General features: G+C 34.7%; 1 protein-coding gene across 2 annotated transcripts in view; it reads right to left on the reverse strand.

Moving 5' to 3' along the window:
- Positions 1–19393, reverse strand: part of VRK2 (VRK serine/threonine kinase 2) — a 95150-nt gene that overhangs the window by 42938 nt on the left and 32819 nt on the right. For both annotated transcript variants that reach the window (XM_023619064.2, XM_023619066.2), the window contains exon 7: positions 18645–18737. In XM_023619064.2, the coding sequence (XP_023474832.1) occupies positions 18645–18737 (93 nt within the window). The remainder of the gene's footprint in view (positions 1–18644; positions 18738–19393) is intronic.

Genomic DNA, 19393 nt, shown 5'->3' on the forward strand with positions numbered 1-19393 from the left:
ACGTGTAAGAATAAGCCATGTTAGAAACACTAACTGGTTTGGTCCCGCCTGGAGTGGCACAAGGCAAAATAAAAGAGGATGTGTCTTTCTGCCTTCTATTCTTACTTTTCCCCCTTTCCTTTTTCTTTCTCTATCCTGGTGCCCAAAGCACACATATGGCCAAAATACATCGGTATTCATGCTAACATGTTAGCAACTTACATGGGACAGAACATTATCCTGAGATTTTTATTAAAATTATTTGGAAAATTTACATCTCAACCTCCATCCAATGATTTATGTCTAGGTCCCTGTAATAGTTTTACAGGGCTGCTATAACAAGGTACCACAAACTAGATGGCTTAAACAATAGAAATTTATTGTCTGATAGTTTGGAGGCTAGAAGTCTGAAATCAAGGTGTTGGCTGGGTTGGTTCCCTGTGAGGGCTGTGAAGCAGAATCTGTACCATGCCTCTCTCCTAGCTTCTAGCAATCTCAGGTGTTCTTTGGCTTGTAGAAAGCATTCTCCCTGTCTCTTCACATCATCTTTCCTCTATGCATGTCTGTCTCTATGTCCAAGCTTCCCCTTTTATAAGAATAACAACCATATTGTATTAGGGCCTTCCCTAATGGCGTCATCTCAACTCAAAAGACCCTATTTCCAAATAAGGTCACATTCACAGATACCAGGGGTGGGGACTTCAACATCTTCTGAGGTGATGGGATTCAACCCCTGGAAGTCTCCATTCTCAGTTTCTTTGCAAATATGCTGACAGAGCTCTATCTATAAGAAAACACTCATAATGGCTACATTAAGTAGTAAAGATCTCTTGTCACAGTGGTTAGATTTCCCCCAAGAGGAATTTAAGAAATGTGCAAAGGGCTCAGTTGCCGTACTTGGCTAAACTATGTCCAGCTCTATTTGGCTGGCTTTACCTGTTACTCCTGAACATTGAATGACTAATTAATCAATTTGTTTATGCACTAACCTATTCAATGACTCATTCTTCACTCATCAGTTATTTATTGAGTACTTATTATCTGCCACTCTCTGTGCCAGCTGCTGGATACACATCAGTGAATAAAACACAACCCTTGTTTTCCTAGTTACAAAACTAGAAACTTACTCTCCTTATGGATATTTAACTGAAAGAAATCGTGCTCACCTGGTTCTGTACACAGTAGTTTCCTAAGTCATATTTGTAGCTAACAACCAGTTCTGTCCAGGAAGTCAGAGGCTATGAGAACTAAAAGAGGCCAAAGATGATCTAGGTTACTCAATTTACAGAAAGCGAAGCTATGGCAGAGAAGTCTACTGCAATAAGTAATTTTAAAAAAAGAAAAAAAGGAAAAGAGAGCTTCAGTATAATTCAACTAAAACTTGTGTGTATTCCCATTTCCTCATGAATTTTAGGATAAAGAAGAAAGAAAGTAGAAAAAATAAACTGTACCTGATATTAAGGAATGATGTTAATTTTGTTAAGTGAGGTAATGGCATTGTGACAATATGGTGAATTGTCCTTGTTTTTCGGAAATACATAGGTACTTAAGTATTTAGAGGTAAAATGTCATGATTTCTATAATTTATTTTAAAACTTTCCAACCAAAAAATAAATTTGAAAAATTTTCAAAATGTTTATTTTTAAATCAAAGTGATGGGTATATGGAGTTCTCTATTATTCAGTATGTTTGAAATTTTTCAAAGTAAAAGGTTAAAAACACTATAAGCTCCTAGAGGAAAAGTATGTACTTAAGTTCTTACTTGTCTCATCTCAGCACTGGGAAAGAAGCTTCACAAAATATTAATTTTAAATATGAAGACCACGGCTTCTAAATTATCATGATTATGCTCTTTTCAATATTTTCCACTGATCACCACCAATAATAATAAAACTCTGGTAGTCCATATTCATATTGCTGTTATTTGCATAGTATTTTGAAATAAGAATTTTTTCATTGTATATGGATCTAATCTGATTTAAAATCAATCATCTTAGTGTAGACATGTTAAGAATAAATTTTGATAATAGGAACTCTATTAAGTATCAGATAACACAGCTAAAAATACATTTGATTACTTAAACAAATTTAAAGTAATATAATAAACTGTAGTAAAACACAGTAGTAGTAACACATTACAGAACGTTAGATGTAAATAAAATTTGGAGCTGACTTTATTTTTATTTGACAAATCACAACGAAAGAATCCCAAAATAGTAAGTTTGTCAAACTGATCTATGAATACAAGATACATGGAAGCTATTAAATCTCAAAAAAAAATCCATATGATAAATAATTATAGAGACAAAAAAATTCAGTGAAAGTGTTTATTTTGAAAATAATTCTACTAATATAAAACATAAAATTTTAAAAGTTCAAATAACTAAAATCATGGGAACAAATTTCAAAGTTCCTTTGCTTAACTAAAAATATACAGTGAATCTCACTAGGAAGAAAGAAAATAACATGCATATTACTTCATGTTATAAGTGACTATGAAGACCAACATGTTATTTAATTTACAGTATAACACTATCCACATGATATCAAAATACTTTAAAGTAGCATTAGCAGCTGTACCATCTAGTAATATTATGGTATCATCAAGCTAAGAAATATAACACTACTCTGGAGATAATGAAATACAGAGGTATGTCCTAGGACTAAATTTTATATATGTTGACAAAGGAAATGCTACCTCTAAATGGTAACCATATGATGTGCACATACCATGCAAAATTCAAGTAACTGTGATTGATAAATGGATTATGTTAGAATTCCCTCTAGCAAGCAGTGAACAAGCAGCTTTAATAAGGCTTATGACCTTACCCTGTGGATATCCTAGGGAATCTGCAAATGAATATTTTGCCACCAGATACAGGTCAGGTACTACAATTCCTGTTCCCAGATCATTAAATTTTTTCTAAATTTAAACTTTTTAACTTCCTTAGCTATGCAACAATTGCTAAGATACTTTGGAAATATGGTAAGAAACACTACCTTCTGCAATGAGCATTAAGTACTTGGAAAACCCGTTTGCAGAGAATCACAGAATTCTAGAGCTAGAAGGAACTTTTGAGATCACTTAGTCAAAGTCTACATCTTCTGGACTAGAAAACCAAAATCTGCACAGGTTAAATCATTTGCTGAAGGTTGCAATTCTGCTGAATAGCAGAGCTGGAACTGCAACCTAGTCTCCTGACTTTCAGTCCAGCACAACTCTCCGTAGTCAAATAAGTGTTTTTAAAAATCACAGGTTTCCTAAGTCATACTTATTACTCCAGATGTCGACGTGAGGAACTGTTCTCTACTTTCGAGGGCCTCCCTCTTTGACTCAGCAGGCAGCTTTGGGGTAGAAATACATGGAACATAGGTGGGGTCAAGGAGCTGAACTATGTAGGTACTCTGGGCACTAGGTGAGATGACAGGTATTGCATCAAGACTGGCCCCACATCCTGAGGAGTCAATAAAGTATTTCCTGAAAGGTTACTACAAAAGAAACACTAACCTAGGGGCTGCAAGGAACACAAAAGAAAGAAGAGAACTATGCCTACCTATAAGCCTCAAGGAGTTCCTTCTAGTTCAGAACATAAGACAACACAAGACAAGTGAGACTTGAGTGCTCATGTGTTTAAAATACACATTAGAAGCTAAAAGAAATCAGAGAAAGAGAAGATCAGAATAGACCAGAACCATCAAGAAAGGCTTCATGTAAGAGCAGGAATATAAGCTGGTGCATGAAAAAACAACGTGCTTCTGAGGAACAAGGGGTGGCCTTCCATAGTGAGGAGAGCATCTGCACCACTGAAATAAAAAGAGGTGTACAAGCCCTGATTTTAGTTAAATTGCTTCAACTTTCTTCACTAGTGACACTGGGAGATACAGCCAAATGGATAGTACTCAACAGCAAAACCACCATTTGATATCATTTCTGGTAATGCCATTATAAGTAAGGACATCAGAAAGGCATATTCATTTTCCAAATACTGTATAGCACCTATAAGCCTAACTTTCCAGTAATCAACTGTGTGACACCATTTTATATTCCAAGGTATTCCAATCTAAATGGATGATATCTACTTACCTATCAGAAAAGCATAAATTTAGAAACATTATGTAAAGAATGCAACATAATGCCTAGTACACAGTAAATGTTTGAAATATTAGTTGAAATTGATTTATACTGCCTTTACTGAAGATGTACCCCTTCTGCATGTAGTTGTTTCTTAATATAATTTAATTTTTAATTTAAAGAGTTTTTTAACCAAACCAATACACTTGATTTACTCTTCTTCTACTGAAAACTATCAATGAAGCATTTTCTTTAGACTTTTATCTAAAATGCAGATTTTTTAAAAAACCTTATTAAATTGAGGATGATGTAAAGAAGTACATAAGAAATCTCAATTTTTTTTAATGAGATTTTTCCACAGATGAAGTTGAGATATTTTTCTTTCAACAAAAAATGCTGAAGATGAAGAAAGAAAGAAGGTAAATGTGTACACTTTAAGAGTCTTCAAAATTCCAAATTTGGAGAGGATCAGATGAGTCATCAATAAATGGGAAAAATGCAATTAAGATATAGGGAAAAAGACAAGAAGCATCAAAATAATCTACAATGGGCCATTCAGACTCTCTGAGGCTATCTGACTGATTTTAAGAGAAAAACATTGTTCAATCCCAGTACGAATAGTAGTTGGGGACATTAAAAACAAAAAAAAGAAAATGAAAATGCCCCAGAACATCAAACGTATCCCCAACTGTCTATGCAGGGCATTACTTTGACTATTATTCCTATCAGGACACTTCCCATTCTACCTTAACTAAGATGGCCATTGTTCTTCTCTAATATCTCTTTGATTCTACTTCCCAATTTTACCTCAATCCTTACAACTCTACTGCCTTCACAAAGGCTGTATAAAAGTCAACTTTTCTTGCCTTTTTCTCTGCCAAATCATTGAATAGTATCTTCCTTCTCTAATTTTGAATCTTTTTACCACTTATTTTTTCTCTTCATTAAATAGCTTACAGCTAAAGTTCTGTTCTCCATAGTTTTAATTCAAAAAAATACATGAAGGGAGAACTGACATTTAAAACTATAATCCAAGAAAACTTTCTGGAAATAAAAGGCCTAATCTATATATCAAAAGGGCCTACCAGATATCTGGGAAAACTGATACATGATGATCTACCCTAAAATATACCCTGATTACATATTATTAATAAAGAAAAAAATCCTAAAGACAGTGAGGCAAAAAGGACAAATAACATACGATGGTAAGAGAATTAAACCAGCAGCAGACTTCTTAAAAGTAACATGCAAAACGAGGCAACAATAGATGAGCATTTTCAAGAAATTCAAGGAAAGAAAATGTGAACTAAATATTTTAAATCCATCCAAGCTATCTCTCAAGCATCAACGATACTGAAAAAGTTTTATACATGCAAGGGAATGCTGTGCCCATAGGCACTTCTTGAGCAATCTACTAGGAGGTTAGTTTCATCCAATCAAAAAATGAGTGGGTAACTTTGGCAAAAAGGACAGAAGGGTGAGCATTATTAATATATTTAATTATATCTAAAACAAGGCTGGAGATAAATGAAGAATATACAAGTGATGTACTGCGTTCTGACCAAGTAAAATGATGCAACTAAAAAGATGAGACAACAACAGTAAGGGAAACAGAAAAGTAAAATAAGCTCATTCACAAGGAATAAGTAGTAGATGGAAGTCAAAAAATATCACAGAAGGATATCATAGTAGTAGGAAAAGGTTAAATACAGGAGAAGTGGGCTAAAAGCATCTTTAAAAGGTCTAATTACTAAGGTAATCACTACAACAAAAATATAAAATTTTATAAATAGTCACTCCCCCTAAAAAACCTTAACAAATATAAGATCAAAGAAAATATAAAACATAAAAAAGAAACAAATATATATATTTACATATAAGTAAATATAAGTAATCGATATTTACCAAATAGCCTGCAATGATGTTTATAAAAGAGAAACTCAGGAGAATCAAGGAGATGGACAGAAACACACTATCAGTGGAAGCCTTTTAAATACCACTGTTGATATAAAATAGATTAAGTGGACCAAAACTAAGTAAAGATATAGATGAGATAAATAACATAGGTAGATCTTTTACAGATATTAAACTTTACACTATGAAAACACAGACTATCTTTTTCTCAAGCAAACAGACTGACAAAAATTGCTCATCTTCTAAGTTACAGTAAAAGCTTCAGTGCATGCTAAAGAGTAAAATTATTATAAACAATACCCTGACCATCTTGTCACAAGTCCCAAATATCTATTAATTACCAATGGAAAAACAGTAATTTTACAGTGAAGAAACTTGGCAGGCACTACCTTGTGTAAGCAATCAAAGTTAATTTTACCCAGAATATCTACTGATATGATCTACCCCTGACAGGTACAGAGCACCTTTGTGTTATCCTTCCCCATACTGTGGAACCTCAATCCAATAATGAGAAAACATCAGACAAACCCAAATTAAAGGTCATAAAAAATCAGAAAAGGCTGACCAATTGTCACAGATTAGAGGATACAAAGAAGACGTGACAACTAAATGCAATGTGAGATCCTGGATTGGATCCTCAAACAGAAGAAGGGCATTTATGGAAAAGTGGCGAAATCTGACTAAAGTCTCTAGTTAACAGTATTGTGCCAATTTTAATTTCTTACCTTTGATAATGGTTCTGTGGTTAGATAAGGGTAAGATGGGTGAAGGGCATCCTGGGTACTCTCAGTACTACTTTGCAAATTTTCTGTAAGTCTAAAATATCTAAATAAAAAATTGTAAAAATGAAAAAAAAAGAAAATTTAAAAACTTTCTATCTCAATACTTTTTGGTGAAGGCGAACTACAAACATTCTAAAAATTAAAAATAAAAACATAGCATTTCAAAATTCACGAGGTACAATACAAAGCAGTGACCAGAGGAAAAATCATGCTGTTAAACACTTACAGAAGTAGTAAATGGTGCTGGGAAAACTGGACAGCCAAGTGCAAAAGAATGAAAGTAGACCATTATCTTACACCATACACAAAAATTAACTCAAAATGGATTAAAGACAGTACATTCTGACAAGGGTCATAGCAGTATCTTTTTGAGTACCATGTCTGCTCAGGCAAGGGAAATAAAAGGAAAAATAAATAAATGGGACTATATCAGACTAAAAAGCTTCTGCAAGGCAAAGGAAACTAACAACAAAACTGAAAGACAACCCACCAACTAGGAGAAAATATTTGCAAATCATATATCCAACAAGGGGTTAATTTCCAAAATATATAAAGAACTCATACAACTCAACTACAAAAAAATGAACAACGTGATCAAAAACTAAGCAGAGGATATAAACAGACATTTTTCCAAAGAAGATATAAAGATGGCTAACAGTCACATGAAAAAATGTTCAACATCACTAATTATTAGGGAAATGCAAATCAAAACTAGAATAGATATCACCTCACACAGTCAGAACAGCTATAATTAACAAGGCAAGAAATAACAAGTGTTGGAGAGGATGTGAAGAAAAGGGAACCCTCATACACTGCTGGTGTGAGTGCAAACTGGTGCAGCCACCATGGAAAACAGTATGGAGATTTCTCAAAAAATTAAAAATAGAAATACCATATGATCCAGCTATTGCACTACTGCATATTTATCCAAAGAACATGAAATCAATAATTCGAAAAGATATATGCACCCCTATGTTCCCTGCAGCATCATTCAGAATAGCCAAGACATGGAAGCAACCAAGTGCCCATCAACAGATGAATGGATAAGTACATGTGGTGTACATACACCGAATACTACTCCGTCATAACAGGAAGACAAAATTGTGCCATTTGCGATGACATGGATGGACCTTGAGGGCATTATGCTGGAATGTCAGAGAGAGAAAGACAAATATCACACGATTTCACCCATATGTGGAAAATAAACAAACAAATACATAGATGAGGAAAATAGATTAGTGGTTACCAGAGGAGAGGATTCAGGGAATGCAAATGGGGTAAAGAGGCACATATGTATGCTGACAGATAAAAACTGGACTCTTGGTGGTGAATATGATGCAGTCTATACAGAAACTGAAATAGAGTGATGTACACCTGAAATTTACACAATGTTGTAAGCGAATATGACCCCAATAAAATATTTTTTTAATTTAAAAAATAAATGAAATAGATCCCAAATTGAAGACCAAGAAAAAGAACAGAAAGATAAAATTAAAAGAGCAGAAGTAAAGACATAATAAAGGCAAAATCAGAAATTAATGAGATAGAAAAGAGAAAAACAACACATCTCCTTAATAAAAATCCAAGTTTGTTGAAGAGTTGATAAAAATGGGCAAACTACTAGCTACCTTCATCCAGAGAGAAATAAGAAAGAAAACAAAAATAAAATAAAAAATAAGTCAAAGGAAACAACCATTGAAGTAGAAGAAATGTAAAAGTCATGAGATTACAATGCAGATCACCATACAGATAAATTTGAAAAACTAGACAAAATGGATACAGCTAAAACTGACCTAATTAGAGATAAAGAGCTTAAACAGCTAATTTCCATAGGAAAAAATAAAGAGTTACAAGGAACTAACTCACAGAATAGCAACAGAACCAGATGGTTTCACATTCAAAAACTAAATGGTTCCAATATAATAGAAATATTCTGGAGCATAGAAAATGAAGTAAAATCTCCAAATTCTTTTCCTGAAGCAAGTAGAATGATGAACCCTAAACTGATCAAAATAGTACAAAAATAGAAAATTACAAACCAATATCACTTATAAATACCAAAATGAAAACACTACATAAAATATTAGTGAACACACTTCAACATCATATTAAGTAAATAATATATCACAACAAAGTGGGTTTTATTCCTGGAAAGTAAGGTTGGTTCAATATTAAAGGCACAGCAATATATTAAAATATATTAATAGATCTGAGAAAAATATATGATTATTTCTATACATGCTAAATAAGCCTTTGACCAAATTCAATACCCATCCCATAAAAACAAAAAATCTAATCAAGAATATGGGAATTGGTGGTTATTTCTTTAATATGTCTCTAAAGACACACACACCAACACACACACACATATTCACACATATGTAGACACACCTTAGTCCTAAAGCTAACATCACATTTAACAGAGTAATACTTCAGTCATTTCTGCTAAGATCAGGAAGAGCCAAGGATGATCATTACCTTCACCAGATTTACTACCTACTAGATGTACTAGACAGTGCAATTAGACAAATCTAAAATATAAGGACTGAAAAAGGAAAACTATTATTATTTGCATATGATATGACAGTTTCCTACGAAAACTCTATAGAATCATTACTAAAACTACCTCAAACAAGTTTAGTAAATTAACAGGATATAAAATAAACGCATAGGGCTGGCCCGGTGGTGCAGCGGTCAAGTTCGCAGGTTTCGCTTTGGCGGCCCGGGGTTCACTGGTTCAGATCCCAGGTGCAGACATGGCACCACTTGGCAAGCCATGCTGTCATAGTTGTCCCACATCTAAAGTATAGGAAGATGGGCACGGGTGTTAGCTCAGGGCCAGTCTTCCTCAGCAAAAAGAGGAGGATTGGTGGCAGATGTTAGCTTAGGGCTAATCTTCCTCAAAAAAAACACAAAAAACAAAAAACAGGACTGCCACAATTAGGCCTTTCCTTATCTAAAAAAAATAAATGCATAGAAATCAACAACTTTCACATACACAAACAATAATCACTTAGAACATAAAATTGTAGAGTAAAACGGCACTGATAATACCAACAAAAATGATTTAGTATTTAGGAATAAGCATAACAAGAAATGTGCAAAACTAATATGAGAAAAGCTTTAAAACACTCCAGAATATACAAATGTAAAACTGATGAAATACAAAAGCATTCCTTGTTGTTGGATAGAACATCTCTGCATCACAAAGATGTCAGGTCTTCCCCAAATTAATTCAAAGATCTGGCAAAATTCCAATGAAAATGCCAACAAGTATCTTTTTAAAGGAAGCTAGACAAAAGAAGACAGAAAAAGGTGAATAGCTAGAATAATATTGAAAAAGAAAATCTACCAGGCACTAGCAGCCTAACCAGATATTAGAATACATTACAAAGCCTTAGAAATGAATGCACTAGTATGGCAATGAAGCATAGACAGACAGACAAACCAGAGGATTCAATAGAAAGCACAGACATAAACTCAAGTACATATGGAAATTTAGTGTATGATAAAGGTGGCATCTAATATCACTGAAGCATGGATTTTTTTTTTTAATAAACAGTGTTGGAAAAACTGGAAAACCATTTAGAAAAAGATAAATTGGGTCCATACCTCCTGTCATATAAAAGAATAACCTCTAAATGAATAAGAGATTTAAACATAAAAATGAAACCATATAATAAAATTCATATAAAACCTGTCTTTAAAACAAGGTTATTAACCATGACCCAATATCCATAGGAAATAAAAGATTTATAAATTTAACCACTTTAAAAATAAAAAAAAAAATTCACCTTCTACATGGCAATAAAACATCACAAGTACAATCAAAGGACAAAAGGAAAACTGAGACAAAATATTTGAAAAATATGTAATAGATGAAGGGCTAACATAATTCATACCTAAATAACTCTTCAAAATTGAAGGAATAAAAACCAAAAAAAAAAAAAAAAAAAAAAATGATAGAAAAATATGCAAAAGACATAAGCAGAAAATTCACCAAAAAAACCCATTATTTAAAACTGGCCCTTTTTGCTTTTGGCAATGAGGAAGTACAATGATTGGATTTACACTCCACTGCATGTGGGAAACTGGATAAAATAAAAGATAGAAATGTTTTTCGGGGGCTGGCCCCGTGGCCGAGTGGTTAAGTTTGCACGCTCTGCTGTAGGCGGCCCAGTGTTTCGTTAGTTCGAATCCTGGCTGCGGACATGGCACTGCTCATCGGACCACGCTGAGGCGGCGTCCCACATGCCACAGCTAGAAGAACCCACAGCGAAGAATACACAACTATGTACCGGGGGGGCTTTGGGGAGAAAAAGGAAAAAAATAAAATCTTTAAAAAAAAAAAAAAAAAAAAAAAAAAAAAGAAATGTTTTTGGATATTAAACAAGCAGCACAAGACTGAGATCCTTGAGAAAATGTAAAAAGATTAGGTGAGCCGCACAGATGCCCCAGGTTTCTGCCTGATGACAATTCCAAACTCAAGAACAGGAAGGGAAATGCTAACTGCAGCACAGCAATCCGCTGAGAAGATGGTGACTGAGTTCAGAGAGGCTCCAACAGCCTGAAATTGCAGAGACAAGTTCAGACGAGGAAGGAGCCACATAGAAAAAAAAAAAAAGGCTCCAGAAAAATCTGCACAGGGCTCTCCTTGAGTCTTATCTGTAGGATAAAAAGCACCGATGAAGAGCAGGGAGAAGAACAATTTCCAGGGCTCACGCAGAGGTGGGAGTTGTTTGAGTTCAGACCAACCCGAGTGGCAGGTCCTCACAGGGGATTCAGGAGAAATCACAGAACTTCATGGCATAGCAGTAGGAACAAACTATTGATAGGGTGTAAGCTACTATAGACCTATCTTAACAAAGCTTAAAAACAACCTTCACAATGAACACTCTGTCTCCAAGAAATTTAACTTAAATGAACAGACAAAAACAGATTAAAAGTAAAAGGATGGAAAAGATATACGACCCAAATTCCAATTAAAAGAAAGGTGGTGTGGCCTTATTAACATCAGACAAACTGGTTTCCAGATAAGAAATATTACCAGAGAGAAAAACTCACATTTTATAATGATAAAGGAGACAAAAAAATCCTAAACATGTATACTAATAACAGAATTCCAATATACATAAACAAATCTGATGGGGGGAGATAAATCCATAATTAAAATCGGAGGTTTCCATACCCTTCCCAATAGGGATGTGGAAAATTTCAACAACTCAACCAACTAGACATACCAGACTTTTATTAAACAGTCTACCCCCAAAATAGACAGGAGAATACATATTCTTTTCAAGGGCTCATGAAATATTCAGCAAGTTAGCCCTTATATTCAGGCATAAAATAATTCTCAATAAACTTAAAGGTATTGAAATCATAGAGAGAAGTTTTCTGACCACGACAGAATTAAATTAGGAATGAACAGAAGAGAGAAATTTGAAAACCTCCAAATATTTGGAAATTAAATAACATACTTCCAAATAAACAAGCACCAAAAAACAAATCACATTGGTAGCTAGAAAATATTTTGAAGTTAATAAAAATTAAAACAAAAATGAGTATTAAAAAGATCATTTCCCAGTGAATTAGCTTGGCATCTACTCAGAAGATTCAATACTGTTAAGATATTAATTACCTCAAATTAATCTATAGTTCAATACAATCTCAATCAAAATCCTGGCAGGTTTTTTGGTAGAAATAGACAAATTGATTCTAAAATATTATATATGGAATTGCAAAGTAGCCCTAATAGCCAAAATAATTTTGAAAAAAAAGCAAAGTTGGAAGACTCACACTCCCTAATTTTAAGGCTATGAAGCTACAATAATCAAGAAAGTGTGATAGTGACTGTATGATATTTGAAAAGAGAGCATCCAGAAACAGACTCATGCATAGACGGTCAATTCATTTTGACAAAGTTGCCAAAGCAACTCTCTGGGGAAAAGATATTCACTTCCACATACACATATAGTGTTGGAACAACTGCATGTATTTATGCAAAAAAAAAAAATGAACCTTGACCCTTATCATGCACCAAATACAAATATTAACTTGAAATACAGCAGGACTCTAACCATAAGAGTTCTATAAAACTTCTTGAAGTAAACTTATGAGGAAACATTTGTGATCCTGGCTTAGGACAGAAGCAGCACAAATCATAAAGAAAAAAATCATAAATTGGACTTCATCATAACTCATAATTAAAAAGTATGCTTTTTTAAATACATCAATAAGAGAATAAAAAGATAAGCTACAGATGCAGAAAATATCTGCAAACAAATATCTGGCAAAGGGCTCTCATCCTCAAAACATAAAGCTCTCTTAAAATAAGAAGAGAACATGATTTAAAAACGGGTATGTTCAGGGGGCAGTCAGGTGGCATAGTGGCTAAATTCACGTTCTCTGTTTCAGCGGCCTGGGGTTCATGGGTTTGGATCCAGGGCGAGGACCTACACACCACTTATGAAGCCATGCTGTGGTGGTGTCCCACATATAAAAGAGAGGAAGATTGGCACAGATGTTAGCTCAGGGACAATCTTCCTCAAGCAAAAAGAGGAAGATTGGTAACAGATGTTGGCTGAGAGCCAATCTTCCTCACCCCAAAAAAAAAAAAAAAAAAGGGTACATTCAGTTCACCAAAGAAGATAAATGAGTGGCAAATAAACACAGGAAAGATGCTCAATATCTTTCGTCATTAGAGATGACTGACACAAATTAAAACTACTAGATATGACTACACATCTACCATAATGGCTAAAATTTTAAAAACTAATGAAACCAAGTGGTGGCAAGATGTGGAGCAACTGCAATTATCAGACATTGCTAGTGAGAATGCATGATGGTACAATCACTCTGGAAAACAGTTTAGCTGTTTCTTTTAAAGTTAAATATACACTTACATATGATGCAGAAATTTCACAGCTATTTATTTACCCAGAAAAAGTTAAAACATATGCCTAGACAAAAAATTGTATGTTAAAGAAGATATACAGATGGCCAATAGGCACATGAAAAGATGCTCAACATCACTAATCATCAGAGAAATGCAAAGCAAAACTACAGTTAGAATACTACTTTATGCCTGTTAGAACGGCTATAATCACAAAGACAAAAAATAACAAACGTTGGAGAGGATGTGGAGAAAAGGGAATCCTCATACACTGCTGCTGGGGATGCAAACTGGTGCAGCCACTATGGAAAACAGTAAGGAGATTTCTCAAAAAATTAAAAACAGAAATACCATATGATCCAGCTATTCCACTCCTGGGTATTTATCCAAAGAACTTGAAATCAACAATTCAAGGAGATTTATGCACCCCTATGTTCATTGCAGCATTATTCACCATAGCCAAGATGTGGAAGCAACCCAAGTGCCCACTGACTGATGAATAGATAAATAGATAAATAGACACACACACATGCACACACAATGGAATACTACTCAGCCATAAAAAAGACAAAATTGTCCCACTTGCAACCACATGGATAGACTTTGAGGATATTATGTTAAGCAAAATAAGCCAGAAAGAGAAAGACAAACACCATACGATTTCACTCATTTGTGGAAGATAAAAAAACTTACAAAGAGAACAGTTTAGTGGTTAGCAGGGGGAAGGGGGGTGGGGGGTGCGCACAAGGAGTGAAGGAGCACATTTACATGGTGTTGGAAAAATAATAATGTACAACTGAAATTTCACAATGTTATAAACTATTATGACCACAATAAAAAAACGTAATTAAAAAAAAGGAAAATAACAAATGGCAAGGATGTGGAGACACTGGAACCATTGTGCATTACTGGTGGGAATGTAAAATGGTGCAGCCAGTATGGCAAACAGTTTGGTAGTTCTTCAAAAGCTAAACATAGAATTACCATATGATCCAGCAATTCCAATCCCAGGTGTATACCCAAAGGAACCGGAAGCAGGGACTTTAACAGATATTTGTCTGCCAATGTTTATAGCAGCATTCCTCACAATAGCTAAAATGTAGAAGCAATCCAAGTGTCCATCGATGGATGAATGGATAAATAAAATGTGGTATACACATACAATGGAATGTTATTTAGCCATAAAAAGTTCTGATACAGGCTTACAATATGGATGAATCTTGAACACATTATGCTAAGTGAAATAAGCCAGACACAAAAGGACAAACATTCTATGATTCCACTTATATGAGGTACCTATAATAGGCAAATTCATAGAGACAGAAAGGAGAATAGTGGTTACCAGGGGCTGGAAGGAGGAGGAATAGGGAGTTATCGTTTAATGGGTATCAAGTTTCTATTTGGGGTAATAGAAGAAGTTTTGGCAATAGATAGTGGTGATGGTGCATGACACTGTGAACGAAATTAACACGACTGAACTGTTCACTTAAAAACAATAAATTTTATGTTATATATACCTTTCCCTCAAAAAAAACCACACCTGTATGTGAATGTTTATAGCAACTTTATTCTTAATTGCCAAAAAGTGGAAAAAACGACAAATATCCACCAACAGGTAAACAGATAAGAGACTGCAGTAATTTTCAATGGCATACCACCTATCATAAAGAGCACTGAACTGCCAAAGAACTACAGCGTGGATACATCTCAAAACCACTATGCTAAGGGAAGGAAGCTAGACATAAAAGAGTACATACCCTATAACTCTACTTACGTGACATTCCTAAAAATGCCAAAAGCATAGGGGCAGAAGTCATCGCCAGGCGCTGGGGGTGAGAGAAGGGCAGAGTGCAGAGGAGAATGTGGGGACTTTTGGATGACAGAAATGCTCTGTATCTTGATTGTAGCGGCGGTTATATGATATACATGTGTCAAAACACATCACACCGTACATTTAAAAGGGTGAATTTTACTGTTTGTAAATTATACTTCAATAAACCTAACCTTATAAAAACTATGCAGACTTTTAAAGGCTTTTAATATATATTGCCAAATTGCCCTTCCATTAACTTAATTTCTTCTCCTACTCCCATTTAATTTACATTCCCACTGGCATTGTACAAGTGCCTGACTGCACCCTCAGCAGCCTCAATACCACCAGATTATCATTTGAGACTTTTCCAATGGGATAAGTTCTCTAAAAATGTTGCCTCACTGTTTGCTCTGCATATCCCTTAGTTTTTAGTGACAGCGAACTTTTTTTCATCTATTTCTCAGACGGTTATATTTCTTCTCTATTCTATCTGCTCATTCTTTTAATCATTGTTTTAAGAAAGGATTTAGTATTTTTCTTATTCTGTTAGAGCTTGCTTTATATCCTCAAGTATTTCTCATACATACACTTTCCACTTTCTCATTTGCCTTTCGTTTTTTCAATTTTTTAATATATAAGCATCTTAAAATGTGAAATTTCTCAATAGTTTTTAAGATTTCTTTTTTTTACTTAGAAATTTCTTTCCTCATGTAGAGTTCACTTAAATATTCAACTACATTTTTTAAAATTTTTTATAGACTCAATTTTTTAACTTTTTAAATCTCTGCTGTCTGATACAGTGGCTACTAGCCACATGTGGTTATTTACATTTAAATTAATTAAAATCAAGCTTTTTCCCCAAAGCTTTTTTTCAGTCTTATCGCTTCAGGTCTTACATTTAAGTCTTTAATCCATTTTTTTTTTAATTGGGAGCACTGCTCAACAGTCTTTTTTTTTGGTGAGGAAGATTGGCCCTGAGCTAACAACTGCTGACAAGCTTTCTCTTGTTTTTTTTTCTCCCCAAAGCCCCAGCACATAGTTGTATATCCTCATAGTAGGTCATTCTAGTTCTTCTTTGTGGGATGGTGCCACAGCATGGCTCAATGAGCAGTGCATAGGTCTCTGCCCAGGATCCGAACCAGCAAACCCCAGGCTGCCGAAGCAGAATATGCAAACTTAACCATTTGGCCATGGGGCCAGCCCGTTCAATCCATTTTGAATTAATCTTTATGTATGGTGTAAGGTAAGAGTCCAATTTCATTCTTTCACGTGTGCTGTCCAGTTTTCCCACCACCGTTTCCTGAAGAGACTATCCTTTCGGCATTGTATATTCTTGGCGTTCTTGTCAAAGATTAATTGATCATATATGTGTGGGTTTATTTCTTGGCTCTCTATTCTGTTCTATTGGTCTGTGTCTCTTTTTATGCCAATAGCATACTGTTTTGATGACTATAGCATTGTAATATAGTTTGCAATCAGGAAGTATGATGCCGCCAGCTTTGTTCTTTCTCGAGTCTGCTTTGGCTATTCAAGGTCTTTTGTGGTTCCATGCAAATTTTAGGAGTGTTGTTTCTATTTCTATTTCTATAAAACAAAAGCCATTGGAATTTTGATAGAGATTGCATTGAATCTGCAGATTGCTTTGGGTAGAATGGATACTTTAACAATATTGATTCTTCCAATCCATGAACACAGGTCTTGGCAACAAATTTTTGCAATTGACACCGAAAACAAAGGCAGTGAAAACAAAAATAAACAAGTAAGACTACATCAAACTAAAAAGATTCTGCAGATCAAAGGAAACCATCAACAAAATGAAAAGGCAACCTAAGGAATGGGAGAAAATATTGGCTAATCATATATCTAATTAGGTATTAATATCCGAAATAAGAACTCATGCAACTCACTAGCAAAAAACAAATAATCAAATTAAAAGATGGGCAAAGAATCTGAATAGACATTTTTCCAAAGAAGACACACAAATGGCCAACAGGTATGTGAAAAGGTGTTCAACATCACTAATCATCAGGGAAAAGAAGATCAAAACCACAATGAGACATCACCTGTTAGGATGGCCATTATAAAAAACACGAGAGAGAACAAGTGTTGGTAAGGATGTGGAGAAAAGGGAACTCTTGTATACTCCACCACTGTAGTATCATACGGAATAATTTCACTTTCCTAAAAATCCTCTGTGCTCCGCCTATGCATCCCTCCCTCCCCACTAACCCTTGGCAATCACTCATCTTTTTAGTGTCTCCATAGTTCTGCATCTTCCAAAATGTCATATAGTTGGAATTATACAGATTTTCACTTAGTAACATGCATTTAAGGTTCCTCTGTCTTTTCATGTCTTGACTGCTCATTTCTTTTTAATGTTGAGTAATATTGCATTGTCTGGATGTACCACCATTTATTTATCCCTTCACTTATTAAAGGACATCTTGGTTCCTTCGTTTTGGCAATTACAAATAAACCTGCTTTAAACATTTGTGTGTAGGTTTTTGTGTGGATATAAGTTTTTAACTCCTTTGGGTAAATACTAAGGAGTGTAATTCCCAGATCATACGTTAAGATTATGTTCAATTTTGTAAGAAACCGCCAAACTGTCTTCCACAGTAGCTGTACCTTTGGCATTTCCACCAGCAATGAACGAGAGTTCCTGCTGCTCCACAGCCTCCCTGCGATTGCTGTTGTACTACCTCAATTTCAAGTGCTTAACAGCCACATGTGACTAATGGCTACCATACTGGACAGTAACATACAGAATATTTCCTTCATATAATAAGTTCTACTGGACCTACTGCTTTGTTTAAAACTTAGTTAGTTTGTCCAACAGAGGAGGACCTAATGTGACAGCTTTTTATTTTTTTCTCTGCATAAATCCATCCCTTCTCCCATTGGATTCTGATGGTTCATTACATTTGCTCAGAAGTTCAACTTCCTGCTCAGCCACTTCTTAACTATATGCCCATTAACAAATTATTTAACCCCTCTGAGTCTCAGGTTCTCATCCTAATTACTTATTAATTCAGTGCATTAAATTAGATAAGCAAGGTAAGATAAATTACAACATTCATCATGTTAAGTCCTCATTTGCAAACTCTTTGGGTTAGCGGTTTGTTTTTTGAATGTCTCAGTATGGTACTGTGAGGGTCCTTACTGAAAGTAAAAGCTTAATACTATATTTACCCGATCTGGATTTTTGTAACCCAAAAGTAGATTCGCTGCTTTTATGTCACCATGAACATATTCATTTTCATGTATATATTCCAGTACATCCAACTGTGAAAAGAAATACATAATGTAACGTTATGCTGATGTCTGTTTAGAACTCAGGATCAACTTGAACATTATCAAGATAGAAGAACATATTTTTTTCATATGAACAATGACAGGGTGACGTATTTCACAATTACGTATTTATCTATGCTAAAATATCACCTATTCAGATGATAGGTGGTTACTCATCCTGGGAAAAAGTTTAATAAAATGATCTTCAAATAGCAAGAATAACTGAAACTCTGACGGAAAGAAAACAAGATTCAATAATGCCTAGGCCTCTCACAGCCCAGTGGCCAAATCACACCGTGCAAAGAGGAAAAACACAATAAAATCAGACATCTAAAGTGAAATAACCATGAAGCCCACTCAGCAGTTCCTCATCCAGGCAATTTATAAATCAAGTTTTGGGGACCCCAGAACAAAACACCACATCCATGAGCACAGAGAAAGGCATTCTCCCGCTGTACAGTAATAGAAAACACCTTAGCTTCATCTTTGAAACCCTTGAGCCTTGCACGTTACCTACACCTAGTGTTCATTTAACATTTGCTGGCTTGCTAGAAGGATGAATGGATGAAGAGGAAAATTAATAAGCTCTATTTTCCACATCCCAACCTGGTATGAGTAGTTTCATTCTATTTAAAATGGAAAAAATA

The sequence above is a fragment of the Equus caballus genome, chromosome 15, assembly GCF_041296265.1.
Source record: "Equus caballus isolate H_3958 breed thoroughbred chromosome 15, TB-T2T, whole genome shotgun sequence".
Taxonomy (NCBI): domain Eukaryota; kingdom Metazoa; phylum Chordata; class Mammalia; order Perissodactyla; family Equidae; genus Equus; species Equus caballus.